The 27,889-nt window shown below is 44.0% G+C and overlaps 1 protein-coding gene across 2 annotated transcripts; it reads left to right on the top strand.

Annotated features, from left to right (window-relative positions):
* Positions 1 to 27,889, top strand: RBP2 (retinol binding protein 2). Of its 2 annotated transcripts, none has more exons than XM_019023530.3 (5): positions 1 to 133; positions 4,306 to 4,429; positions 18,546 to 18,724; positions 26,053 to 26,154; positions 27,718 to 27,889. In XM_019023530.3, exons 2-5 carry the CDS (start codon positions 4,357 to 4,359, stop codon positions 27,766 to 27,768), a joined length of 405 nt encoding a protein of 134 aa, XP_018879075.1. In that variant the 5' UTR covers positions 1 to 133; positions 4,306 to 4,356; the 3' UTR covers positions 27,769 to 27,889. The 2 variants fall into 2 exon arrangements, with proteins under 2 accessions (XP_018879075.1, XP_055239426.1); XM_055383451.2 differs by lacking the exon at positions 1 to 133 and adding an exon at positions 194 to 327.

Here is a 27,889-nt window from a genome sequence, read left to right as displayed (position 1 = left end):
TCAAGAGGAAGAAGAAAGCAGGACAGAGCTCGGCGAGCCTGGGTGGGCCTGTGGGCCAGGGAGAGACTGCTTGCCTGTAGGGAGCCAGCCCAGGAGCCCAGCTGCTGCAGTCACTTGCTCCCAAGGACAGAAGGTAAATTCCTGAGAGTCCTTGCTGTGCTCACTCTTAGCTGACTGATTTATCTCAGAACCAAGCTTCTAGGGAGACCCACCTCTGCTCTTTTTCATGTAGTCTCCAGAAAGCTTCTAGTAACCTGGAAAGATTGGTTATAGTTGATCATTTTCCTTCATCTTAAAAGTCACCTGAAGAATTCCACAAAGACTTAGGTAAGTAAATTCAGAAATGGAGTCACCCAGGCAACTGAGAAAATGGAATGTCCAGGTATGTGATTTGTGAGTGTAGCGGACAGAGTTGGGGGCCCTAGGACACAACTTTTGAAATTGGGCTCTGCTACCAATTTTAAGATTGCAGTGTTCCTTAAATGGAAGGTGTAGGCAATAGTGGCTGAGTTATTGAGTAGCACTTGCTTTTTCTCATCCACTATCCCTCACTTTTTCCCCTCAGTACCACCCCCAGTTCCTACACATACATAGATCTGGAACAGAAGAATATGCTGAAGCTGTGTTTTGTTGAGGGCTTAGGACAAGTCACACACTTGCTAGGAGTTTGGTCTGTCACCCCCATATCTAGTTACTATCTTGGAACAAACACATACTATGTGCCAGGACTCTGTTAAGAGCTTTTTGGTTTTTTGGTGTTGTTTAAATCTTACAATGACCCTGATTCTCAAAGAATGAATCTGAGACTCAGAAACGTTACGGATCCCCCAGTTAGGAAGCGTTGAAACGTAGATTCAAAACTTGGTGTGGCTGACTCCAAACTTTAGGATTTTATTTTCCCTCTCTATTTATTTCCTCTTTTATTTCTGTTACTCTAAAACAGTAGTTCTCAACTGTGGTTGTCAAGCAGCAGCAGCAGCACCCAGGAACTTACTTAAAAACATAAATTCTTGGACCCTAACCCAAACCTATTAAGTCAGATATTCTAGAGGTGGAGCCCAGCGATCTGTGTTGTAATAAGCCTCCAGATGATTCTAACTCTTGTTAGAGGTTAAGAACCTCTGCTCTATAAGGGTTAGTCTTAATTTAAAAAAAAAATGCTTAAACTAATATCTCTCACAAACATATAGTCAATCAGTAATTACAGCCTCCTTAGCACAAGTTTACTTCCCATCACTCATGTGGGTATAATACAGGATTCTAGTTTGAGTTTGTACTAAATTGCTTTTCTATAAACAATCAACATAATTATACCTTTTTTATTAAGGTATAGTTTACATACAATACGAAGGCACAGATCACAAGGGTAGAGTTTGAGTTTTACCTTTACCTGCTCTCCCTGGACCCACAAAAACTGATCTATTGTATATCACTGTAGATTAGGCTTGTTCTTTTCTAGAGTTTCATGTAAATGAAATTATATAGTATATGATCTTTTGTGTCAAGCTTCTTTCTCTCAGCATAATGTCTATGAGATTCATCTTTGCTGTGTATATCAGGAGAGTGCTCCTTTTTACTGTCGAGTAGTATTTCATTGTGTGAATATACCACAATTTATTTATCCATCAACTCGTTGATGGAAGTCTGGGTTGTTTCCATATTGTGGCTATTATATCTGAAACTTTTTTATATCATTCAAGTACGAGAGTATATCTGAAACTAAGGTTATATGGTAAGAGTATATCTGAAACTCTTACCATATAATGATAGTTGACTGGGTTTAGAATTTTATTCAAATGTATTTTCCCTCATTATTACAAGATATTGTTCCCTTGTCATATTCCATCAGAGTTGTTGAAAAGCCTAATATCAATCTCATTATTACATTGTTCTTTTATAGGTCATCTGTATGGTTGTCTTTGTTCTCTCCGGGAAATTTTAGAATTTTATTTTTATCTACATTTGCATCACAGTATGTTCTGTGTTAATATATTCTGGGTAATTTCCTTGACTGCATCTTCTATTTCACTAATTTTTTCTTAAGCTGTGTTGAATCAACTGTTTAACCCACCTATTACCTTTTTAATTTTAGTGATTATATTTTTAAGAACTACTCTTTTTAAATTTTTAATCTGTTTTTAAAAACATTATTTTATTCCTTTTTCATGTTTTCAGTGCTTTTAAATTTTCTTTATTCATTTTAAACATAATTATTTTATAGTCTGTACCTGATTTTATTAACTGAAACTCCTGGAAATCTAATTTCACTGTATGTTTCTTCTGATGATGCTCTTGGTGGGTTACAAAGAGCATCAGTTTGTATGTGTTTGTCAGTGTGTGTTACAATTTTGGATTATGAGCTCATATTTGGCATGGCTTTATCACACAGAATTCTGGTTGATCTGGTTTTGAAGGTGTGTTCCTCTACACAGCTTTTACATTTACTTCTTCCTGGCAGCTTAAAAATGTTAACAAGCACAGGACATTTATTATTTTAATATTTTAGCTAACAGAAAGGATAAATTCAAACCCCAAACCAAGGTAGGAGCAGAACAGAACTTTTCTTTCAACCTATGTAGATCCCATGCCAAGTAGATAAACTTTTTTCTTGTCTGTTGCTGCAGATTTTGACTAATTTACACCCTCAATGAGGGAGTAGCCCTTCAAGTGCCTGGCTTTATACAGACATCTCAGTTTCAAATTTGCATCTTACACCAAGACCAATTCCTCTCCCATCAACGCCCATGAAAACCCAAGCCCCTGGCTTAGTGCAATTAGCAACTCCTGTCTTGCCCCCAGCCCCTTCCCCTACCAGGCCAGCTTCTCATTACACATTCTTACAGGGGAGGCCTACGGGGTACTCAGTTGCAGGCAGGAGGGATGGTGGAGGCCCTGGAATTTGAGCCTGGGAGGGACTATCTACTTCTCCAGCCCAGGAGGCTGAATGCTCAGTCTACAGCAGCTTCTGGCTGGACTTCACAGGATGAATCTCCAAGGTTTCTTATCTGTCTACTCCTTCCTCCATTCATTTTCCATTTGTGGTAAAGTTATTTCTTTCTCACCCCTTACCTTTCCCCATTGGCCTTTTGACAACAGCTGGGCCATTTTTCACTCTGTCTTCCTAACTCCAGTGTATTTACTGAAAGATAAATGTGCTGTTTTATATCCCTCATACCACACACAGAGTCATTTACTTCGATTTCACAGCACAAGGATACATATATGAGAGCTGCAGTGTCATCATCAAAATAGGTCTCACTTTGGGAACTCATGGTATATCTGTCTCAGGCCACACCTCCATTCTTCACAGTCACTTCTCAGACACCACATCTTGGAATACAGTGTCAGAGCAATAAACTAAACCCATTTCCATCGGGACAGCCCATTTGGAGAACATCCCTGAACCAAGGGTCCTTGTCCAGCTATGCCCCCACTTTGATCCAGGTGATCCTCAGCTTTCCCCTTGGATCTTAAAACAACATTCCACTACCCCTCTGCCTCCATCTGGCCTCCCTCCAGGCTCAGCTTGCTTTTAGCAGAATCATGTTCCCAGAAAACACTTTTCTTATGTCTCACTCTGCTGCTAGGAAGTCCACAGGGCACCTTGCTTCCACAGGGAAGCAAGAGAGATTTGGGCTCTCAAGTCAGGCTCCAAACCTCTTTCAAAGCTGACCTAGCACACTGTTGAAGAAAAGGATTTGGAGCCCAACAGATCTGAGTTTGAATCCTGGCTCAACCACTTACAAGTTGTGATTAGACATGTGACTTAACCTCCATGATCCTTTCTCATCTGTAAAATAAGGATGGTTAAACATAACTCACAGAGCTCTTGTAAGCTGAAACAAGATGAAGTATGCATGCTGCCTGGAACAGAGTAGAGCTCCACAGGTGTGAATTCTGTCTTTTCAGTTTCACCAGCCTTGCTATGAGTGTTGGATTCATGGCTGATAGACTCCAGGCTTGAGGCCTGGGTACTGGTGACCCATAGTACATGTGGGGTAGACCCTGGATGTTTGTTTTCTTCCACTACTGGATGAAATGTTCTGTGTGGGATAAGGGGCCCATGGGGACCCAGCCAGCCAAAAATGAGCTGCTCTAGGGCCCTGCCTATGGTGCAGGACACTAGGACACCCACGCCTGGCCATGCCAGGACTTTGTTCGTGGGTTACCTATAGTCTCACTGAACTTTGCAAAGAAAAGTTCTTTTGAGTTGTGCTTCTGCCCTTTGAACCTGTTATCTTCAGAGTCACAAACCTGGCCCACTAGGGTATAAAAGAAGCTCATTCCAATGCATTCTCCCTGCAGCCTGCTCCTTGCCATCCACCACAAACCCTCACCAAACCAGTGGCCACCACCATGACAAGGGACCAGAATGGAACCTGGGAGATGGAGAGTAATGAAAACTTTGAGGGCTACATGAAGGCCCTGGGTAAGGAGGAGGCTGGGGATGGGGAGGGTAGCTGTTGTTGGGAGTACTGTGGTCTGGCCCTCCAGACAGTGCTGCTATGGAGTTCAACAGACCTGTGGCAAATCCTCATGCCTCATGTACAGCTGTGCAATATTAGACAGATCATAAAAATTCTCTGAGGCTGTTTTCTCATCTGGAAACTGGGAATAATGATAAATGAGATTATGTCTAGGATGCCTTAGCACAGTGCCTGGCCCACAGAAAACATACACTGAACATGTATGTCAGGAGGATACACACACACAGAGTAAAGCCAAACTTGAGAGGATAACACAGTCGCTCCCCTGCCTTGTGACCACCATCTCTTTGATAACCACTTGGACCTGATATTATCCACCAACGACCTCTGCATTGTTCTTTTATCAGTTTTGTAATGGGGAAGCAGAAAAGAAATAGCTAGCAAATCTCTCAGCCTAGGGAAAATCAAGCTCATGGAAGCCTAGAGAGGCTGTTGTCAGACAGCACAAACAACCCACTGCTTATATGACTTCTGAACTGGGTTCCAGGCCAAGGGCTACCAATTGGTGCATGTCCTGAGTTCACCACAGAGTGGGTTCCCTGTGGAACTGGCAGAAAACGCATAGCCCTGCCCAGCCTACAGGTTCTGCCTGGGACTAGAGTGAGTGGGTCCCCAGAGGGGAGCTCACAGTTACTGGGTGGCTCCTGTGCTCCAGGTGCTGAGCAAGGGGCTTTGGCTGCCTGACCTTATTCCATCCCTCAGCAGCCTCTTTATCACCTCTTCTAGCTTTAAAGTTCTCCACATATGGGGTAACTTCGCTGGAACTTCCTCCACATGCAGAATGAGAGAGACGGCAGTGGGTGGAGTTAGAGGCCCAATAATAACTTGGATATGATGGTCTCTCCAAGAGTGGAAATCATGAGTTTTTTGGGGTGATAAACTTCTAGCTTGAAAATGTCCACCATGTCAATGAAAAAGGAGAGCTGTGATATCTTCCATATTTGTGGAACTAAGCACTTTCTTCATGTTCTTTTTTTTTTTTTTTCATTTATTTATTTTGGAGACAGAGTCTCGCTCTGTTGCCCAGGCTGGAGTACAGTGGCGCGATCTCGGCTCACTGCAAGCCTGCCTCCCGGGTTCATGCCATTCTCCTGCCTCAGCCTCCAGAGTAGCTGGGACTACAGGCACCCGCCACCATGCCCGGCTAATTTTTTGTATTTTTAATAGAGACGGGTTTCACTATGTTAGCCAGGATGGTCTCAATCTCCTGACCTTGTGGTCCGCCTGCCTCGGCCTCCCAAAGTGCTGGGATTACAGACATGAGCCACCGCACCCGGCCTCTTCATGTTCTTTAGACTGGTTTCCAACACTGAATAGCTTTCCTTTTCATTCTGGTTAGCAGGATTTTTACCTCAATATAGTTGGGGGGAGGAAGAAAGAGACAAAAATCCTCCTGCCAGTGCCCCATCCTCAACCCTGTTGCACCTGTGTTTTTTAGTACCAGGAGTGGCCAATAGAAATGGGATTCTGATTCTACACATGGGTAAATGGATTGGAGCATACCTTGGAACTAGAATTCTGAACAAGATTATACAGATAAGGAAACCAAAGCAGAAGGGTCAACACAGCTGGGACTAGAGTCCAGGGCTTGCTCTGTGACTGTGAACCAGTTTTTTAACCTTTTGGAACCTCGGTTTCCTCATCTGCCAAATAGAGATAATAGCCCCAGCCTTGCCTGTCCCTCCAGATGATATTAGATGTAGTTGTGGTTTTGAGCAATTAAAAGTACTTTAACAAGGGTTATTTGGAAGTTTCAAGGTTTCAGCAATATGCTGAATAAGCCAGAGTCAAGTAATACAATTAGAAAGAAACCTTGTGTCTTTTGCTGCTTATGCTTCAATAAAAAAAAAAAGTCCTATGATGACTTACACTTAAAATCTAGGCTCTGTTTAGTTTATGGCTCTGCAGAGTGGACCCCTAAAGCCTACCTCTCTAGGCTTAAGGTGAGAAGCAAGCATTCCTACCACCCTCTTTCTCCTCCTGGGGGTTGGGAGGATGCAGAGTACACCATCAGCTCTCTCCAAGAAATCCTGCCTCTAACAACAGCCTTCCTCTGGACTCTTTTCACATAAACTTACACCTTTAATGTGAGTAAGGGGCTCACAAGTTGTGAATGTGATATTTGAATATCTTCACCATTGAGGTTTCAGATTGGACTTCCTAATGCTCCTTGGTATCAAATATTTATTGTCTCTTAAAGCTTCAGCCAAAACTTCCAATTTAATATCACATTACATTGATTTCACTCTAATGAGCAAGTCGTTTGATCTCTTTGTCCCATGATCTCTGCAGTGTAGAGTGTTAGGCTGACACTCAACTGATTAAGATTAATACCATACATGGTACTACCAGGTAAACCCAGAGTGTGAATCTGTTGGTGCCTGGTTTACCCAACTGCTGACAGCCCAGTGTCTCAGGACCCCAGAAACTTGCTCCTGCCCAAGTCATGAGGCCCTGTGCAGAAATGCCTCACCCAGAGTCATCTTATCACCATTGAGGTAGGACCCCTTGTCCTTCTCAACCTTCCATGGGAACATGGGTGGGGCAGGCATGGCAGTGATTGAAGACAGGTCTCAGGGGGCTCAGCTAGAAGCAGGCGAGGAAGAGCTGCCCCTTCAATCTAACCTGCTAAAAGCAGCCCAACAGATCTCAAGAGTTTCCTCCACGCCCAGGACATAAGGCAGGTTGCTTTCCCAACACTGAGATGTCAACGAAGCTTGCCTTCCTTACCCTTTTGAGCAGTGAGACCCTTAGCATTTGGGAAGAGTATGTGTAGACATCCTCAAATGTGTGACTATTGTTAAGGATGGTGCCCATTCCCTATCTAAGAATCATCGATTTCTAATACTTTAACCCCTAGCACTAGAGAGTTTGCTTTTTCTGTGGGCCTGGTTGTTGGTTCAGTAAGGAAAGAGCAACTCTACTGAGATGTGGGGTTGGGCAGTAATCTGGCTTTGTCACTAGACCAGTGACTCACTCCACACACTGGCCTCCCATCATGACTCAGCCACCAGTCTCAGCAGAGTAACACATCATGGTAACCTTTGGGTTTGCCAAAAATTACGTCATTAAGAGTTCAAAAGGTGAGTGAGCCAAGGGTCAGTGGTACTTCCTCTCCTGCCTTCTTAGGCACTTGGTGTTTCTCACCCCAGATTCTTTCTTGACAGTGAGGAAACCAGTTGGTGAACTCTTTTGCCCTGAGGAACTTGTTATGTCCTGAAGTCAGTCCTCCTTCAGGTCAGATCAGGGGATGAAGGAATGGGAGGGGTGGTCTTCATTTTAAAGGGGAGATCAAGAATGACAGACATAAGGAGGTCTCAATAATGTGAACGAATACTGGGAGAGAGTTCATTAACTCTGCCCAGGTGGGAATCATTCAACTTCTCTACCAAAGCTTTAGAAGGTGCCGTGGATGCCAGGGACTGTGCCATCTGAAGCAGAACCAACCCTGGAATCTGTTCTCAAGGAGTCAGGTTACAGCCATGCACAAATGGTATTCCTGTTTTTTATTACTGTTTGAATTACCCCCAAAATGTAGTGGTTTGGAACAACCACGTCATTTAATTATTATTTCTCATGGTTCTGGGGGTTGACTGGGTTCACCCCAATGGTTCCTGCTCAAAGTCTTTCATTTGGTTGCAATTGGACAGCAGCTGGGGCTGGAGCCATCTCAGGCTTCCTCACTCATATGCATGTCTGGCAGTTGGTGCTGGCTGGCAGCTGAGACCTTAACTGGCCTTCAGCATCTACATGTGGTCTCCCCATGTGACCTGGGTTTCTTCACAGCATGCTGGCTGTATCCAAAGAGAAGAGATACATGCTGCATGGCCTTTTATGACCCAACTTCAGAAGCTACCGGGTACCACTTCCACCATATTCTATTGGTTGAAGTGGTACAAGCCTGCCTGCATTCAAGGAAAAGGGACATAGACCCCACCTCTCAGTGGGATGAATGTCAAGGTTGCATTGTAAGAACAGCATGTAGGATGAGAGGTGTTATTGCAGCCATTTAAGAAAATATAATCTGCCACAGATGGGCCAGTTGAGATTCTATGCCTTGGGCTCAAAGGGGCTATGGTATCAATAGAACAATAGTAACAAGAAGTGTGTGCATGGTGGTGAAAGGAGCTACAGTACATGGAGTCAGTAAAGGCTTCCTGAGTACTTCTTGGTGGGGCTTTGAAGGAAGAACGGAGTTCTCCATGCAGAGATGGAGTCAGGCATAGCCCCATGGGTGTGTGCACAGGCATGGGCCTGGGACACCAGAAGGCATTGTATTACCAGGGAGTGAAGTGCAAGGAGGAGGCAAAAGAATAGTCTGGAAAAGCAACAGGATCTTTAAGTCAGTGTGCTGCACATGAACTTCACCTTGCAAGGAGAGGGTCTAGGAAGAAATTGTATGCAGAGGAGAGAGATGCTATCAATGCTCACTCTAACAGAGATAGAGTGAATAGACCAGCAGACTGTCAGAGAACTAAAGAGGTTGTTACAATGACCCTGGGAAGGTATTGAGAGCAGTACCCAGAAAGGGTGAACAGGGAGATGTCCAGAGCAGGAAATAGACTGGATTTGGTGACTAGAGGAGGAAGAGTCAGGGAGGAGTCAGCCTAGAAAATGAAAAACTATCACATAACTTTACCAGTGAAGATGGGGAAGCATGTGTCCAAAAATTAGATGTTAAATTTATACCTCTTTTAGGAAATTTTCATTCCATAAATTGTAACTATTTGGGGAAAACCCATTATTTTCTTAATTCACAAATGAAGGTGAGGATTATCTTCTATGAAGAACATCTTTTTCACTTAAATTGACATGCACAGACTTAAAAGTGCAGTGGCTATCACAAACAGTTCTAGTGGGTCTCTGAAAGCTCCACCAGGAAGGCAGAGCCCTGAGAGGCTGAAGTCAGACAGCTCCCATCTAAGTGGTCTCTGCCAGGAAATATTTCCCGAATATATGTCTTGTGCAAAATCTCATCTTGACCATTTAAGAGCCTGCAGTCTAGCATAATGGGTGAGCACAAGCACAAATTATTCTCATACCATGATACACATAACACTAGAGCTTTATATGCATTTCTTCATTTTAGTGCATTCAGTTTTCAACAAATGTATCGAGCACCTATGACAAATCAGGAAGTGCTCTAGGCATTGGCGATATAGTGGGAAATGAGGAGACGAGTTCCCTGCCAGCATAGAGTTTACATGCTAGTGGGGAGACAGAAAGTAAACAAATAGTTTAAGGTTATTTTGGGTAGTGGTGAGTGCTGAGAAGAAAATTAAAAGAATAATGGAGTGGAGTGTGATGGGTGGTCAGGGAAGGTTTGAGGGGGTGACAGTGGAACCCAGGTTTGAACGCTGACTAGTGTTATTCTGGACACAGGGGACAGCAAGTGCAAAGGTTTTGGGTGTGTTCAAGAACATGAAGCCAGGTGTGATGGCTCACACCTGTAATCCCAACACTTTGGGAGGCCAAGGCAAGAGGGTGACATGAGGCCAGGAGTTCTTGATGAGCCTAGGCAACATAATGAGACTTCTGTCTCTACAAAAAATAGAAAATAAAAAAATTAGCTGGGCCTGGTAGCACGTTCCTGTGGTCCCAGCTACTCAGGAGGCTGAGGGGGGAGAATCACTTGGGCCCAAGGATTTGAGAAAGCTGGTGTGTTGGGAGTTGAAAGTGTGTGAGCCGGAGGGGTTGGGGGTGTGGTCAGGGAGTGAGAGTAGAAAGGTAGGTGGAAGGCAAAGCAGATACCAGCCTTATGCTGGGAAGACAAATTAATCCTCTTTGTATTCTTTAAGGATCACTATGGCCACAGCATGGAAAATGAATCATAGGAGGGCAAGATTGCAAGCAGAGAGGATGAGAGACCCATTAGGAGGCTGCTGTGTTGTCCAGGCAGGAAATGACCATGGCTTGGGCTAGGGCAGTGCCCGTGGAGCTGGAGAAGAGAGGACGGATTCAGCATATATTTTGCAGATAAAGCTCACGGGGTTTGCAGATGAATATGAAGTGAGAGGAAATGATAGACATGAATTTGGGTCCCAGGCTTAGGCCTGAATAACTCGGCAGATGACAATCCCATTGCCTGAAATGGGGAAGTCACCGGGAGGAGTGAGTTTTGGTGGGGAGGTACCAGGCTGGGGTGGCCGGGGAGCATGCATTAAGAATTCTGGTTTGCATATTTTGGTTTCAGATATGTTACACATTCAAATGGAGTATTAAAATTGGCACTTTGATATGGGATATAGAGCTCAGGATACAGTCAGAGATAAATTCAGAAGAAATGCTTTCCATTTTATGGGGTGAGGAATCCAGAGAAGTGGAGAGACTTGTCCATGGCCACGTGTGGTTAGGAAATGATGGAGCCTAAGACAGGAGCCCAGGCTATCTGCTTCTAACACCCACAGCCCTTTCCTCAGCACTGTTCTTGGTAGGGGTACAAAACATGGAGGTAGGGAAGAAAGAGCTTCACTGTGAACAAGGTATGTCCAAATGAAGGCATCCAAAGTAAATAGGCAGGACCCTCAGAAACACTGAAAGAGAATCACTCAGAGTCCCTGGGTGAAAATGAGAAGGTAGATAGATGATAGGTAGATAGATAGATAGATAGATAGATAGATAGATAGATAGATAGATAGATAGATAGATAGATAGATGTCTGATGCTCCAATGAAGAATTTGTTTCATAAAATCTGGATTCCTGATGGTGCTCACAAGTCAATGAAGGTATACACGTTGCCAAAGTCTCTACTTGAACCATATGGTACCTGGTAGGACTTTCAAAGGGGAAATGCTGAGGGATGGAAAAAGCCTAGGTAATGATAGGTGTCATCCCTTTGTACAAGTCTCCCCTTGCATGTGTTGGCATCAGCTCCACTCTAATGTCCATCCCAGTAAGTATGCAGTAGACTAAGAATGGGGAGGAGAAACAGTGCATAGGGAGCAGGGAGGCACCCCAGGGTCTCCAGCCTGCCCCCGGTGCCTAGAAGGAAGTGAGAGGAGGAGGCAGGCAGGGATCTCATCTAATTCCTTTCTAAATGTGTTTTCTGGAGGAGGAAGTGGCATGGAAAAAAGGAAAAAATTGTTCTTACACTCTGCTTCTCACAATTGCCTAAGAGTGCCAATGATTTGAGAATTAAGGAGTCCAAATTTGAAGTCCATCAAAGCTGCACTTTGAATGGTTCTCAGATTTCATATGATGAATACTTGTGCCTCTCTGCTCTTTAATTTACAAAGAGCACCTGCCCTTTTCGCCTGCAACTTTAGCTTTTTTCACAAGCACATTACAAAGCATTTTAATGTTGAGTAGCATACTCATATTTCACCTTTATGGCTTGTATTGTTCAAAATGCAGTTATGAAAAGTATGTTTTAATAAAGTCACGTCCGTGTTGTTTTTTTTCCTTCTGCAGCAGCTAAAAGCCATATATATTATTCAGAAATAGCTTGCCTTTGGACCTTTCCTTCTGAGATAGAAATTCATTTCACCTGGCTATAAATCAGACTCAGAGATACCCTTAATCCAGAAAAGGAGATAAAACATGCTTGATAACCCTGGTATTAAAATACCATACCAGGAAAATAATTTTCTCTGCAAAGTACGAAGAGGAAGTGTTTTTATAATCTGTATGTGTGTGTGCATGTGTGTGTGTGTGTGTTTGTGTGTGTGTTCTACATCCTCAGTTAAACCCTTTTGATTAGAAATATCATGAGTCCACCAACAGAACATTTGGCTACCTTCCCTGGAGCAGAGCAGGGGCAACATGATTTACTGGGTTGTGCAAACACTGAAGGGTGGCCAAGAGGCCAAGCCATTTTTCAATCCAGAAGAGAAGTGATGCTTGATTCCATTTGCATAGTCTTCTAATAAGATTCCCCCGGCACTGGTCAGAAAGATTGACTAGGGATGGTGTTTCCAGGACAAACCAGTTCTGTCAGCAATAGGTATTTTTAGCTGTGATCTACCTTTCTATGCAACCAGGGACAAGCAATACTTTTTACTGGGGAGCGGAGGTGTTAGTTGTAAATGACAACAGAATGCATTTGTAAAGAAATTGTCAGGAGTGCTATCCTAACTGGGTAGCTCTGAGCTCACCACTTAAATTCTCACGGCCTCAGTTTCCACATCCATTGAGTGGAAATAGACTTGCTCTCAGAGGAACACTTCAGTTCTAAATTTCTCTGTAGATTTTCAGTTATTCCTTAGTGGTTTTACCTAGAGCCTTCCCCTGTTTCATCTGGTTAACAGATGACCTATGGTTTTTCTTTTCCCATCTCCTATTGTTCCTGAAGTATGGTTTAGCACAGCTCAGACCTTAGCACAAAGGACTGGAGAAGGAGCTGAAGTTGGTTCTACCCATCACCAAACTATAGAGTGAGGAAACTGATCCACACAGAGAAAAGTGTCGCCAGGCTGGATAAAATGCCTATGGGACAGACCAAGTCTATGACAGTAAGAGAGTGTATCAGCCACCATTCCCACTTCTCCTGCGGAGTCCAAGCCCCTTGCAAAACATGGAGTGCAGACAGCTATGGAGATGCATAAATATGACCCAAAACTTTCACTCTGGACTGAATGCTGACTTGGTCCCTACTTGACCCAAACAGATAAGGCCAAGAGTGGATGGCAATGTGCACTGCATATGGACAAGCTACTTGGTACTATGTAAAGCATTTTACCATTATTTTTACTGAATCCACACTGTAAATAGTCCTCTGAAGTGAGCATTCTTTTCCTCATTTTCCTACAAAGGAAGAGTGATTTCTCCAAGGTCACACAGCTAGCTGGGAAATAAGAGACAGGATTGTACCCGCATCTGCCCCTTACCCTTACTCATTTATACCACAGTTCTAAGCTTTAGCATGCACATGATCACTTGGAAGACTTGTAAGGACAAGCAGAGCCTGGCCAACAGAGCCCCTACTTAATAGGTCTAGGGTGGGCCCCAGATTTTGCATTTCTTTTATTTTTATTTATATTTATTTATTTAGAGACAGGGTCTTGCTCTGTCACCCAGCCTGGAGTGCCGTGGCACAGAACCTGCATTTCTAACACGTTCCCAGGTGCTAATGCTGCTGCCAGCCCAGGAACCTCACTTTAATAATCACTGTCCTGGCCCTTGCTGCCTCCATTAGCTAATCCATAGTATTTCTTGAGTACCTACTATTTGCCTAGCTCAAGACCTGGTTCTATGGTGTGGTGGGGAGGAACACAGAGCAAGAAGATGTCATTGTCCTTGTCCTCATAGAGGTGAAACTGAAGGAAAGAATAACCAACTCCATGAAAAATGCAGGGGGAAATGCTAAGTACTGTTGGCAGGTAGAGGGGAGCAGTAAAACTGTTTGGCCTGGATAGCAGGTAAGGAAGGAGGCAAGAAAGAGTAGGAGGAGGCAAATCTGGGGCTCGGCCTTATGAGATTTGGAAAGCTGGGACAAGAGTGACAGGGATTCAGACAGCAACTGTTCAAGGGATATGTGGGAAAACACAAAGAACTAAGGAAATTGGCCTGTGAGATCAGGGGCTTCATAATGATATTATGATGATGGCAGCCTCCATTTACAGAGCCATGATCACAGGCTGCCAGCCACTGGGCAAAGCTCTTCACAAACACCATCAAATTTGATCCTCACAACAAGGTGATGCAGTTAATAATAGCTCCACATATGGCCACTGTCCTCTGCTGCTTTAGATCTGGAACCAAATGTCCAGCAACGAGACTGAAGCTGGACACACTTGGGGCAGAAGGAGAGAAATATGAACTGGAGTGTGACATGCCAGCCTCTTGCCAGCTCCTCTGCACGACGCAAGCATGTGCTTGTACTCACTAGAACAAGGAAGATGCTCTTCAGTGGCTTGCAGCAATTTTAAGGAAGGGTTCATTTTTTAAGTCGGAAATACTTGACCACTTAGTCCTACCTAAACAGGTCAGCAGTTACCTTGAAGAGAGAAAAATTAAATAGGTATGATTGCAAGGCCAAGGTGGCTGAGATACATGTGTCAGAAAGGGTTTGGTGAGCCCTTTCCATAGTAAGTTGTGTTGGGACACCTGGCAGACTGCATATTCCTCCACAGAGGGGCTCCATGGCCACCTCAGACTTTGAAAAGGTGCATCCTGTACCTTCCCTCCAACTTGGAGCTACAAAGCACCTTTCCCATATTAAAGAATCTATGAAATTCTACAGGGCAGAAACCAGCTTGTCTTGGTTTTAATTCCTCATCTCCCAAACTTACTTGCTCGTGAGCCCATTTTTTTGACCACCAAACATCCAATGGAGCTGTACCCCATGGCAAATACAGTGGGGAAGTGGGGGCTCTGGGAATGGTGGCCAAGAAGACTAGAGGAATTCACAGAACCAAAGGCAGCCGAGAGACCGTTCATCTCTCCCTGCACCCCATGCCTCACAGGGGGTGCTCACGTACAATTGTGACTTGGACGTGCTCACGTACAATTCCATAAGCCACAGAGGTGAAGCGAAATGAGCTGCCAGATAATGTAGCCAGCTGGAGTGTGATTGCTTCAGCTCTCACTTATTATACAGCCCTGGGCCTAGAAAACAATTGCCATTTGGTGGGGGACAGTGTGCAATGGCTTTGGAAAACAAACTGCCTCAAACAGGGAGGGCTCATCCAGCTGAATCCCACAGTCCCTGTGTCTCCAGGGGAAATTTAACAGAATCAGAAGTTACTAGTATCTTGGGCAGCCACAGAAATTGCACACATGGGGATGGTCTAACTGGGCTACCCCAGAGCTTGGGGAGCACAGCACTGGCCGTTGAGACAGACCGTCCTAAGTTCAAGTACCATCTCGACTGCTTCCTCACCATATAATCCAGGGAAAGTGACACAACTTCTCTGAGGCAGTTTTTCCTAATTGGCAAAATGAGGATAAAATAAAACTTATCTTGTGGGTTTGTTTGAAGAATAAAATGAGGAAGGTTTCCCAAGGGAGGTTACACCCTGAGCCACCATCCCTAGACACTATCCCTAGACACAAAGGGACACCATCCCTAGACACAAAGAGTGTCTTAATTGCCACCCCAAATATTACCAAGAGTCCACACAGCATGGCTCGCAGATTCACCTCACCTAAAATTCAGTTCACTATGTATCCCCATAAAACTAGTTCCCTCTTTTATTCCCTGGCTCTCATCTTGATCATCCAAGCTCAGAACCACTGTTTCTTCCTTCCAACTCAATATCTCTACACATCTATCCAATTACCAAGCCACTACAATTGCTGTTTCAGCCATGTATATTTAGACAAGTAGACTGACCTCTCTAGGTCTTACTTCATCATCTCTGACATGAAAAGTAGGCGCATCAACAGTAGCTTTCAAAATTTTTAAACCATAGAAGTCTTTTTCCAAACAGCCTCCTATGGACAAAGTTCAAAATCTGAAATCACTGAGCTCTACCACCCAGAGATTCTAGGTCTGGGATAGGACCCGGAAATCTGCATTTTTTTCATTGTTTCAGGTGATCCAGAAAGGAAACTAGCTTTGGGACCCACTGGTTCCTAGACATGGAAGGTACTCAACAAATAGTAGAGAATGAGAGGTGAGCAAGGCACTGGCATTTGTGCAGCAGCTCATGCCAACTTGAACTTACTTCTCTTTTCAACTTAGAATACAGGTATGTAATCTTTTTACCTTCTGGCTAGCTAATATTACTTAAAATTGTTCTGTCAGGCTCAAATCTGACTTTATACAAGTTAGGGTCTAAAGGTACCCAGGGCCCTTTCTCATGCCGCTGTGATTCTGTTGTGGATTCAGATTGCTGACCCAAAGTGAGGTTCAACTTGGCCTCTCCTTGATTTTGGGGAGAAGGGGAGTAATAGTGACCAAAGAATGATTTTTTTTTTTTTTGAGATGGAGTCTCGCTCTATTGCGAGGAGTGCAATGGCACAATCTTGGCTTACTGCAACCTCCGCCTCCCGGGTTCAAGTGATTCTCCCACCTCAGCCTCCCGAGTAGCTAGGATTACAGGCACCTCCATCATGCCCGAATAATTTTTGTAGTTTTGTAGAGACAGGGTTTCACCATGTTGGCCAGGCTGGTCTTGAACTCCTGACCCGAGGTGATCCACCCACCTAGGCCTCCCAAAGTGCTGGGATTACAGGCGTAAGCCACCAGGCCCAGACCCAAAGAAGGATTTTTGAAGGAAATGGGTCAGAAAGGAAATGGGGAGAGAGTGAGGGAAGTGATGCTTGGCCACCATGGGAAGACAGCAGAGTTGTCAATCTCCAAACTGACAGGAACTTCCTGAGCTACCTGCTGCTCTCTCTTTCATGGCCACAATATAGTGTTTGTCCTGCACCAGACACTGCACAACATGAAATTTCATCACTAACATATCATAAAGATGGTACTGCAGTTCTCAGAGAAATAGCACTCGATAAATTTGAACTGTTCTTATTCTTGAGGTCAATATTATCTTTGGGTTTTAATAGAATCAATTCTAGGTTTTTTAAAACCTTCTCAGTGGATTTTCTAAAAAAATATTAAAGATTTAAATTGGCATCTAAAGATATTTGGAGAATTTACAGGCATAATGGGAATCAGATATTTGACTAAAGACCAAGAGTGATGATTTCATAGCAAGGAAAGAAATTCAAGTATTTTCAGAACTATCCTCTCTTTCTAGATCTACTCCACAGGCCAACAACTTTTTGGCATGGCTCTAGTTGAGCCACATTTTATGTTCAACTAGGGGTTAGCTTCTTGTTGTAATATGCAACGCTTAGGACATTCAACACTCCTTTGGTTTGTTTCAACATTTTCATAATAAAAATGTAAACAATTATTAACCTATCCCTTAAAAACAACAGAAGAGGCCAGGCACAGTGGCTCATGCCTGTAATCCCAGCATTTTGGGAGGCCGAGGTGGGCAGATCACAAGGTCAGGAGATCGAAACAATCCTGGCTAAAATGGTGAAACCCCATCTCTATTAAAAATACAAAAAATTAACCAGACATGGTGGTGGGCACCTGTAGTCCCAGCTACTTGGGAGGCTGAGGCAAGAGAATGGCATGAACCTGGGAGGCAGAGCTTATAGTGGGCCAAGATTGCACCACTGCACTCCAGTCTGGGCAACAGAGCAAGACTCCATCTCAAGAAAGAAAAAAAAAGAAGAAATCTCTGAACAAATATTTATTTTCCAGAATACGTTTAAAACTACATTGGGGGCCAGGCATGGTGGCTCACACCTATAATCCCAGCATTTTGGGAGACTGAGGCACATGGATCGCTTGAGCTCAGGAGTTTGAGACCAGCCTGGGCAAATGGTGAAACCCCATCTCTACAAAAAATATGAAAATTAGCTGGGTATGGTGGTGTGCACCTGTTGTCCCAGCTATTTGGGAGGCTGAAATGGGAGGATCACTTGAGCCCAGGAGGTCAAGGTTGCAGTGAGCCAAAATCATGTCACTGCACTCCAGCCTGGGCAACAGAGTGAGACCCTGTCTCGAAAAAACAAAACAAAACAAAACAAAACAAAAAACAAATCTATACTGGGGGCTAAGAACTGAGGCAGAACAGTCTGCTGTTAAAATGAAAGCTTGTAACTATCCCTTCCCGCTGTGGACATTAACAAAAGTTTCCTAAGTTTCATCTTTATCCATGATTAAAACTAGTGATTTCCAAAGTCTTTTTTCTTTTAAATTATGAGATCTTTTTGTTCAGCAAACTCTTAGGAGGATGCCCAACAGGTCAGATAGAATAGAGCTGCTGTGACGTGTGTGTGTGTGTGTGTGTGTGTGTGTGTGTGTGTGTGTGTGTGTGTGTGTGTGTGTTGGGGAGCTGCAGCTTAGGGGTGAGCCTTGCATGCTACATCTCCCTCCCATCAGGGATTCTGAGGAGGTGCCAGGAGACTCCTAGGTTTCCCAGCAACTGACTGAAATGCCCAACTTGGCCACGAGTAAGATGCTTGTTTCCCACTTAAGCAAAGACAGGTGGCCTATACACAATCTGTGTCTCTAGTCTTGAATGTTTGGTCTTGTTAAAGAAATGAATGAGTCTGGCTGAGCACATCATAACCTCCAAAACTCCCTTTGCCAACAGATATTGATTTTGCCACCCGCAAGATTGCAGTACATCTCACTCAGACGAAGGTTATTGATCAAGATGGTGATAACTTCAAGACAAAAACCACTAGCACATTCCGCAACTATGATGTGGATTTCACTGTTGGAGTAGAGTTTGACGAGTACACAAAGGGCATGGATAACCGGCATGTTAAGGTACTGACCGGGGCTGGTGTTTTTCACTCACACATTCTGTGCCAGGGGCTGGCTATTTGGTATCATGATGAAAAAAAAATATTAGAAACAACCTGGGAAAAATCAGGAAAAGGAGGACCAGGATGGCCTTAATCATGCTGGCAATGAGCAATTATTGAAAGTTTAGTAGGAAGAGGCAGGACTAGGAGAGATTAAGAGCTCAACCTCTCCATGATCCAGGGCCAGGGCCTGTGAGTCATATACAGCCATGGGCCTGGCAGGCAGAGGGAAGAGGGCAAGGTGGAACATCACAGGGAGGGACAGCACCTGCGCCTGCTGGGGAGCAAGGGCACATGGAAAGGTGGCAGCCCTGCGCAGTGCCAGCCAAGCACTGCCATGGAGGAGCGAAGCCTGAAGGTGCCAGATTTTTTTTAGGAGATGTAGAGAAATCAGATGTTTTTATATAAAATATCTCAAATTTTTATGATTCTGCTGAAAAAGAGCAAGTATAAAATGAAACATCTCAATTATAGATGATCCCAGCTGATTTCATTTTTTTAGAAAAGAATGATCCAAATTAAACAAAAAAAAAATCAGTAGGTTAAGTGGAGTCAAGATTTATCCAGCCCTAATAACTTGGAGAAATCTCTGGCAAGTTTCTGGCTTCTGTCCTAGCATTGCCTTAACTGACAAGGGATAATCTAGGCAACTCTCCATGTATCAGAAGGCCAGACTTTCACCATTTGAACTACTGAATATAGATGGGACCCTGAAAGCAGGCAGAAAACAACTCTGAGAGGGGAGTAGGGAGTTATCTCAAAGCCCAAAAACTTGAGTTTGCAGAAGAGGCAGGCTCTTGCCCATGGGAGCTGTTTGCAAATAAGGCAGAGGCAGCAGGGAGAAGTGGAGAGGTGCTGGGAAGGCAAGGGTAACAGCAGCTCTCCCCAGCATCACCATGTGGTATCCCAACCCAGTAACCAGCCCTCCTGCTCACATTCATGCTCAGTGTGCCTGTTTTTGATTTTCCAAATCAAATTACACCTGGTCAGTCCCCACCAAACAGGAATAGAAGAAATCCAATCTCAGTTGTATTTAAGGATTCCACCAAACCTTCCCATTGTAACGAACCCCAGGGATACACAGTCCAAGAGATTTGGGAAGGTTCCTGGCTTGTCATTTTTCATGGTTGCAATTGACTGTTCACTGTCTATGCCCACGCATTTTATACAAGGCTGGGCAGTTTGAATATTCAAAGCATCCTTTCCCTCTGGGCCAATTCAGCCACTGGAACCTCTGTCCTATCTCCCAAACTGAGGGAGGACAGAGCTGAGTACTCTGACCCAATGTATCTGTGCTGTCACCTTCCCACCCCCAGCAAAGGGCCAGCCCTTCAAGTGCCACAACGAAGCAAGCAATACCCTCTGCCCTGCCCTGCCCCCCTCACCATGAGTCCTGATCTTCCCAAGGTCAGGCCACTACCCAGAGACTCTCACACTGTCCTTCCAGGAGCTCATTAGAAGTCAGAGGTCTCAACTCTTCCCCCAAAGCAATGGGCACAAGCTCTGACTCCTCTCCTGGGATGGGGAGGAAAAGCTGTTATTATTATTTGGTGACAATTAAAAGCCAAGAGAGCTGGACACACTTTATTTCTCAGTCAAGTTGTCCTGTAGCATTGATAATCTCAGCCATCAAGTCAAGGTTGAATTATATTTAGTGTTCTTTGCTAAAGAAAAGTAGGGAAATATAAAGCATGATGGAAATTTTTCCACCAGAGCACTCTTGGCATGAGAACTTAAGATTCTGGGCCCTGGAATGTCCACTTATGGAACCCCTCCCTGAGAGGATAATGGATTAACAAGCCTTTTCTGAACCTGTGAACCATCTGGCTGAAAAGCCAATTCACTGGACACCAGAATTGCTAGGAAAATTGATCTCAGAATTTTTTGCATCACTCTGCTCTTCCAACCCAATCAGTGCAAAATGATTCATTTTCCCTCACCTTTCTGTTTTGGTTGTGGGCTCTTGAAAAGCAGGCCTGTCCTCTCTGACTTGATCCTTTGTGACCTTTGATGGTAGAGAACTTGCTCTTCCTAAAATAAATCACCCTTCCAGCCCTTAATGGATTCCACGTGTTAACACACTCCTACCTTTCTTCTGTCTCTCCGTGTTCCATTTTCTCCCCTCTCCAGTCAGCAGTTAGCCCTGCAGAGAGAGAATCCTCTTTCCCACAGCTTGCCTCCTCTTTGCCTTCACTAGAAAGCCAGAGTGAATGCACACACACACACACACACACACACTCACACACACCCTTAGTAGGGAGTGAGAAGTACCCAGGACAGTTTGCCCAGCCTCCAACAATGGGCCATTCCCATGAGAATCACCATGCAGAGCAGATGCCCAAGGGACTACCTACTTCCTGTAACTTCACTGGAACCCTTCAGCTGGAAGGGGGTGCTAGACAGTGGGCAAATCTCTTTCTCTGATTAATTTCTTTCTTTTTTTTTTTTGAGACAGAGTTTCACTCTCGTTGCCCAGGCTGGAGTGCAGTGGCGCAATTTAGGCTCATTGCAACCTCCACCTCCCAGGTTCAAGCAATTCTCCTGCCTCAGCCTCCCAAGTAGCTGGGATTACAGGCGTGCGCCACCATGCCTGGCTAAATATATATATATATGAATACACACACACACACACACACACACACACACACATATATATATATATAGTAGAAACAGGGTTTCACCATGTTGGTCAGGCTGGTCGTGAACTCCTGACCTCAAGGGATCCACCCGCCTCGGCCTCCCAAACTGCTGGGGTTACAGGCGTGAGCCACCATGCCTGGCCTCTCTGATTAATTTCTGTCGCCCACACTTGGTGGCATGCCTGAGTGAACACCTATACACGTGTGGGAGTGTGAGGATGTGTGAGTGTGAGAGTGTGTGTGGTACTCCTCATGCTATTGTTTTCCAGGGCTCCATGTCTCAACTACTTGGTCACCCTTACAAGCCCTCTGGAAATCTCCTCACTTGGCAGTGTGGAGGAGAGGTGCACGTTGTGCCCTGTAGTGCCCAGTTCTATGCCAGCCCAGAGCAGAAGCAATGCAACCACATTGATCACAGAGTCAATTCTCCTCTGAGGAGTCAGAGACTCCCCTTAGGAAGGACTTCCTGTGGGTTCTATGTATTCCCAACTTCCTATCCTGGCTGATTTCTAAGAGAAGTTAAAGCCCCTTTCAAAACTACACAAGCTACCCCCAAAATAAAATTAAATTAAAAATAAGCAATTGATACCCATGTAATGGAATGTGGAGTATATGCATCCATGAGAAAGGATGAAGGACAGACTCATGCTACAAAATGGATGCACCTGGAAAATGAGCTAAGTGAGAGAAGCCCCACACAAAAGGCCACGTATTGTGTGATGTATATGAGACGTCCAGAACAGGCAAATTCATAGAGAGAGAAAGTGGTTGCCCAGAGACAGGGGATAGAGGAAATGAATGGTGACTGCTAGTACACAGGGGTTCCTTTTGGGGCGTGAAGAAAATCACCTGGATTTAGATATAGTGATGGTTACGCAACCTTATGTACTAAAAGCTACCGAATTGTGTATCTTAAAAGGGTGAATTTTATATTTTGTGAATTATATCTCAATAATAAAATAAGTAGTTGAAATTGGGGCAGACAGTAAGGGCAGGGAAAAGCAGGGAAGACAATGGCGGTTAGAGCCAATAATGCCATTCTGATGGCAGAAGAAGATGGGAGCCCCCAGAAGAGGAGTGGCAGACAGGCGCTGCCAGAGGAAGGGCCCTGCAGGCAAACCAAAGAACTCTTAATTGAGGGCAAGTGCACTAAGGAGGGTTGAGCATGTGAATACTGTCCTTCAATGCTCTTAAAGAGCTGTTGTTTTCCTTTAAAAAAAAAAAAGTGTTGGCGAGTAATTCCAACTTACAGAAAAGTTACAAGAATATAACAAAAAACACCTGTACACTCTTTACCAAGAGTTACCACATTTTGCCCCTTTGCTTTAACAAAAAACACCTGTACACTCTTTACCAAGCGTTACCACATTTTGCCCCTTTGCTTTATCATGTGCACATGCTTTCTCTCTAACATACAAACATTTTTTTCTGAACAATCAGATGCCTTAGCCCTAAATAGTTCCATATGTATTTCCTAATAATTAAGGTATTCTCTTGTAAAACTGCAATATGGTTATCAGCTTCTATAAGTTTAACATTGATACAGTGCCTGTATCTAATTTATCATAAAGGGCTGTTTTAAGCAATGTTAGCTTTGGAAACTGTGATAGTGGAAAGCATGGTGGGAGCCCAGGTTTCTTCAATTCTGTGTACAGCTATCTGCCCTTGGAATGTACTCCTTCTTTATCCCCTAGCTGAGAATGAAGGGCTTTCCTCACTTGTTTCCATTTCCTCAACCTGAGGATCTTTTAAGGCAATTGAGCCTCCTTTAAAAATCTCTTCTGATGCAGGGATGAAGGGCACCAACTAAAAGCAGATTAAATTGAGAAATTTTAGTTCATTTAACCATTCTCTTCTTTCTGCTTCTTATTATTTTTATATAGGAGTAAGGCTATAATATTGTAAGTATTATCATAATTTATTGGTAACCAATTTACTTTAGGGTCAGAACAACTTTTAATCTTGCTGTCCAGTATGAGTTATTAAAATAAAATATTAGGACAGGATCCATGCACTAACATTTTTCTCCTTCCTTCTTCCTTCCTTCCACAAAATTTGCTAAGCCCCTACTACATGCCAGGGCTAAGTCAGTAGCTAGTGATAAAATGATGAATCAGAATGCCCTCTCCTGCCTTCAGGCATTGCAAGCCTTCTGGGGAAGGCAGACAAGTAAATGAACAATGACCATACTGATGTACGTGTGTGCACTCTGGTAGGACCATAGAAACTAAGGCAAGTAAGCAAATGGATTTACTTCAAGATTATGTTTCAACAAATAGAGATTCATTCAACAATGCTGGTCACTGTGCTGAGTCTGGTGTTGCAGAAATGAACAGCAGATACAGCATCTTCTTTCATGGAGCTTACTGTCTACTGGGGGAGACAGGCATCAATTCAACCAACACGTGTTAGGTATCTATCATGTGTGAGGCAATCTGGCAGTGAGGAGGACAGACGACACCGTCCTTGCCCAAATTGAAGACATGAGTCCTTTCTCATCTGTTTAGAGGAAAACTCAGAGTCCAAGGCTCATCATAAGAAAAAGCAAATTATTATTCCAGACATCTTCCTCCCAGAAGAGCAAGGAAGGCAACCTATGAATATAGCTTCTCCAAGACCTTTAAAGATGTGAGGTTTAGGATGGTCCTAAAGGAGAAGGAGACCTTTTTTTTCTTTAGAAAACATGTAGAATTTTATTTTCAAATTAGCTTTGGGAATATGAATACATGCAGATGGTCAAAAAAAATCAAAAAGTAAAAAGTAACATTTTCTTTCTATCCTAGCCCCAGCCACAAGTTCTCTCCTCAGGGACAATCACTATTAAGGGTTTCTTTTACTTCCTTGCAGGAAACATGTACAAACATATGCATGCATGCATACTCCCCCCTCTCTGCTTTATGCATTTGGCTCTGCTCCTTGCTTTTTCGACTTAAACCATACACTACGGCTATATTCTTTCAATGACTGCATAGCAGGGATGAACCATACCATATTTAACTAGCCACCCACTGACAGAATTTACGAAGCTTCTAGTCCTTTGCTGTAACAAAGAATGCTGTGATGCACTGGGGAGTAAAATGAGAAGGAATAAAATTGTACATAAAGTATATAATATGGTCAAGGTCAAATATTATTTTAGAAATAGGTAGATTTAACAATCTGTAGAAAACAGATTTGTACCAAAAAAAACAGGCCCAAATGTACAAGGACACTGGGGAAAAAACCACAGGTCAGTTTATCACCAACTGGGTTTACAAGATACCAAGAAAAGTAAACATCTGGTCCTTAGCATAATATTGTTCAGAGAGGCATAATGTAGTTTGCACATACTTGGAAGAAAATCAGCTAGCATCAGGGTCATCCCCGAAGAAGAATAACACAGGCACAGAACCATTCTTCAGATGGGAATGACATAATCATCTCAGGAAGGGCACGCCTAATTTGGGCACAGAAGTGGTTGGCCCTGTAGGACCACCTAGGGGTAGTACAGATTATAGCAGGTATTAGGAGGGGTAAAAGTGGGGAACAGAAGGAGGAGAAATTTGAAGAGTAAATAGTTTGTAAACATGTACACAGGGGTTTGAGCACTCTTGGGATTCAGCAGGCCTACGGCTTCTCCAACCTGCTGGCCACTGTAGCCTGGCTGTTCAGCACATGTTCTGCTGCTGCCCCTGTGCTATTAACCAGTTGGCATTGCTGCTGGGAGGAACCCAAGAACCAGAAGGTCCACCCATCTGGTTCTGGATAAGAAGGCAGGTACTGGAGCCATCTGGGCAACGCCCTGATTATTTAGGGAGCTCCCCTGCCTTTATTGCTGTCCTATAGTGGGCAGGTCTCACAGTGTGATTCCTGAAGGAGAAATTCCCAGAAGTAGAATTTCTAGGTCAGAAAGTATATGCAGTTTTATATTTTGAAAGGTAATATAAAATTGCGCTCCAAAGAGATTTATACCAATTTATATCCCCATGTGCCTTGTATAAGAGAGAGTGCCTGCTTCTCTACTCTCCCTCCAATTCAGTGTATTATCAAACTCTTTGATCTTTGACCATATGATGAATTGTATCTGAAAAACAAAGTCTTCATTTGCATTTCTCTTATACTGTGAGGCTGAATGTCTTTTCTTATGTTTAGAAGCCATCTGCTAGGGCTCTCTCCCCCTTGTAAGCTGTTGGTTCATGTTCTTTGTTAACATGAACTATTAAGTTAATGACATTTTTCTTATTGATTTACAGGAGCCCTTTATATATATAAGGAAATCAAATCTTTGCTGATATGTTATCATTTTCCCCCAGGTTTTTGTTTCTCTATTGACTTTAAGGTATTTTCCCCTTCCAGAAATTTTACATCGTTATATAGTGAAATTTATCATCTTCTCCCCACTGATTTGAAATGCTATTTTTGCCATAAGGAAAAATGGAAGAGTAGAACTCCTTGAAAGAAAACAGAGCAAGCCAAGAGAAGCTGGTTTGGCTGGAACGGAGGGTGTATGTGGAAAATGACACTGGAAAGATCTTGGCTCCCTGAGGCTGAGGGCTCTGCCCTTCGAGCAAGCAAGACCCTGAAATGGCTGCAGGAATTGCAGCTGCAGGTTTAGATTTGTTCAGTCCCTCAAGATCATGTGTTTGATTTGCCTGGGAATCTGTCTTTACAGGCACTGGTCACCTGGGAAGGTGATGTCCTTGTGTGTGTGCAAAAGGGGGAGAAGGAGAACCGTGGCTGGAAGCAGTGGATTGAGGGGGACAAGCTGTACCTGGTAAGTACTGGGTTCTGCTTAGCTCACTTCCATTGTGCTTACACACGCTACTGTGGTCACCTAGCCAGGCGTTTTGACAAGAAAAATGGCCCTGCACTCCTACCCCAAGCTCCAGCCAAATGCATGTGGTCATATAGTCAGAAAGCCATTCCCATCTGGCTCAGGGGACTCCAGGAAGAAATCTATATGGCTGTTTCCGTGAACAGCTGCAATTCAAAATAAAGTTCAAAATGCTGAGTTAGGAAGCAGAGATCCAAGGAGAAATACAGGGAACCTGCTAAAGACCAGCTGGGGAGAAATGTGAGCCACAGAATTTAGATGCCCTGGAGGAGGGTGGGACAGGGCCTTCTCATAATGATGGGAGCCTGGGAGAGAGAGTGGGGTGGGGAGGAGACAGGACCCACTCTGCCTGGGAACTGCCACAGGTATTGACCTCTCTCCATGAGGTATGTCCTCCTGACCCCAAAATATTTTAAGTTAATTTAGTACTAGAACAGAGCAGTAGGAACAATAACTGATATCCTTAAATATCTTATACCTGTCGAGACAGCTTAATTTTTTATTCTTCATTCTTCAAGGCACTTCATGGGTTCAGCATTCAAATGGTGAAAAATCTCTCACTCCTTCATCCTTTTTCGCTCATTTGTAAATGAATGGCTCATTCAGTGAATGGCTCTTCATTCATTAATTCACTCACCTTTGGAATGAGGCAGGTACCTGGCTCCAATGTCAGTATTCAGGTTGCCACAGTGCCCTTCACAGCCAGCCTTGCTTCACCTGAGATCTTTATTTTGAAGGCAATGTCAGCTAATGATATATGGGAGGCATTTATCGTGTTTTGCATTGATGGCTTTCCCTACCTGCACTGGTTTGGATGATGGATTTTTCTAATTGTAATACAATCCCCAGTGCTCTCTGTGGCTTAGACAATGGATTCACAGTCAACTGCAATGATTGTGGTGGTCCTTCCCACACTCATGTTTTTCCCTCCTCCTTCGAGGATCAGTGAGGGTCAAATAAGGCCTGGGGCTCCCTCTATCTACATGAAAAGCGGGACCTTGTTGGCTGCACAGGCAAGCCTGGGAAAGCCCTTCTGCACCTCACACCCTGCGGGTACCTGCGCCACCGCCAGCCAATGTTCTAATCACCAGAGGCCAGAAAGCCCACAGGGTGGAGGGGCAGCTCACTAGCCAGCATCTTTTCAGGCCCCTACCTTCCAAACACTTCTCTACACTAGGTCCTTTCTTTCCTCATGGCTTCGCTGCCTTTTATAAATTAGGTCATGTTACTTTAATCATGGGAGTAGGAGAAATCCTGCCCAAGAGGGTCATTTCTTTGCATTTTTCATTTTTATAGTTGTTCAAGCTCAATTCAAGTGTCAAAATCAAATTACTGCTACCTGCAGGGCATGCCCACTGATTGGGTCTGTGAGACGCACTTTGCCCAGAATACCTAAGTGTCCTCTTTATTCCAACCTCCCACCCCCAGATACCAAGGGGGCTGAGGGCTGGGCAGAAGAAAGGCCTGGCTTGTTAGACCCTCACCCACTTTCTGACGTTGCAGGAGCTGACCTGTGGTGACCAGGTGTGCCATCAAGTGTTCAAAAAGAAATGATGGCGACGTGGGAGGCCTGCCAAGCACAAGCTCCCCACTGCCCACACTGAGTGGTCTACTGGCTTTGAGAAACAGCTGTGGGGACCTTCCCACTCTTGACAGAGCCCCATTAAGGCATCCG

The sequence above is a fragment of the Gorilla gorilla genome, chromosome 2 (assembly GCF_029281585.2).
Source record: "Gorilla gorilla gorilla isolate KB3781 chromosome 2, NHGRI_mGorGor1-v2.1_pri, whole genome shotgun sequence".
NCBI lineage: Eukaryota > Metazoa > Chordata > Mammalia > Primates > Hominidae > Gorilla > Gorilla gorilla.
Note: the sequence above shows the minus strand (reverse complement) of the source record. Positions and strands in the feature narration are given on the sequence as shown.

Coding starts and splice junctions, on each gene's coding strand:
- RBP2 (XM_019023530.3), top strand. CDS start 4,357: ATGACAAGGGACCAGAATGGAACCTGGGAGATGGAGAGTAATGAAAAC. Junction 18,725..26,052: donor TGGATAACCGGCATGTTAAG/GTACTGACCGGG, acceptor CTGTCTTTACAG/GCACTGGTCACCTGGGAAGG. Junction 26,155..27,717: donor AGGGGGACAAGCTGTACCTG/GTAAGTACTGGG, acceptor CTGACGTTGCAG/GAGCTGACCTGTGGTGACCA.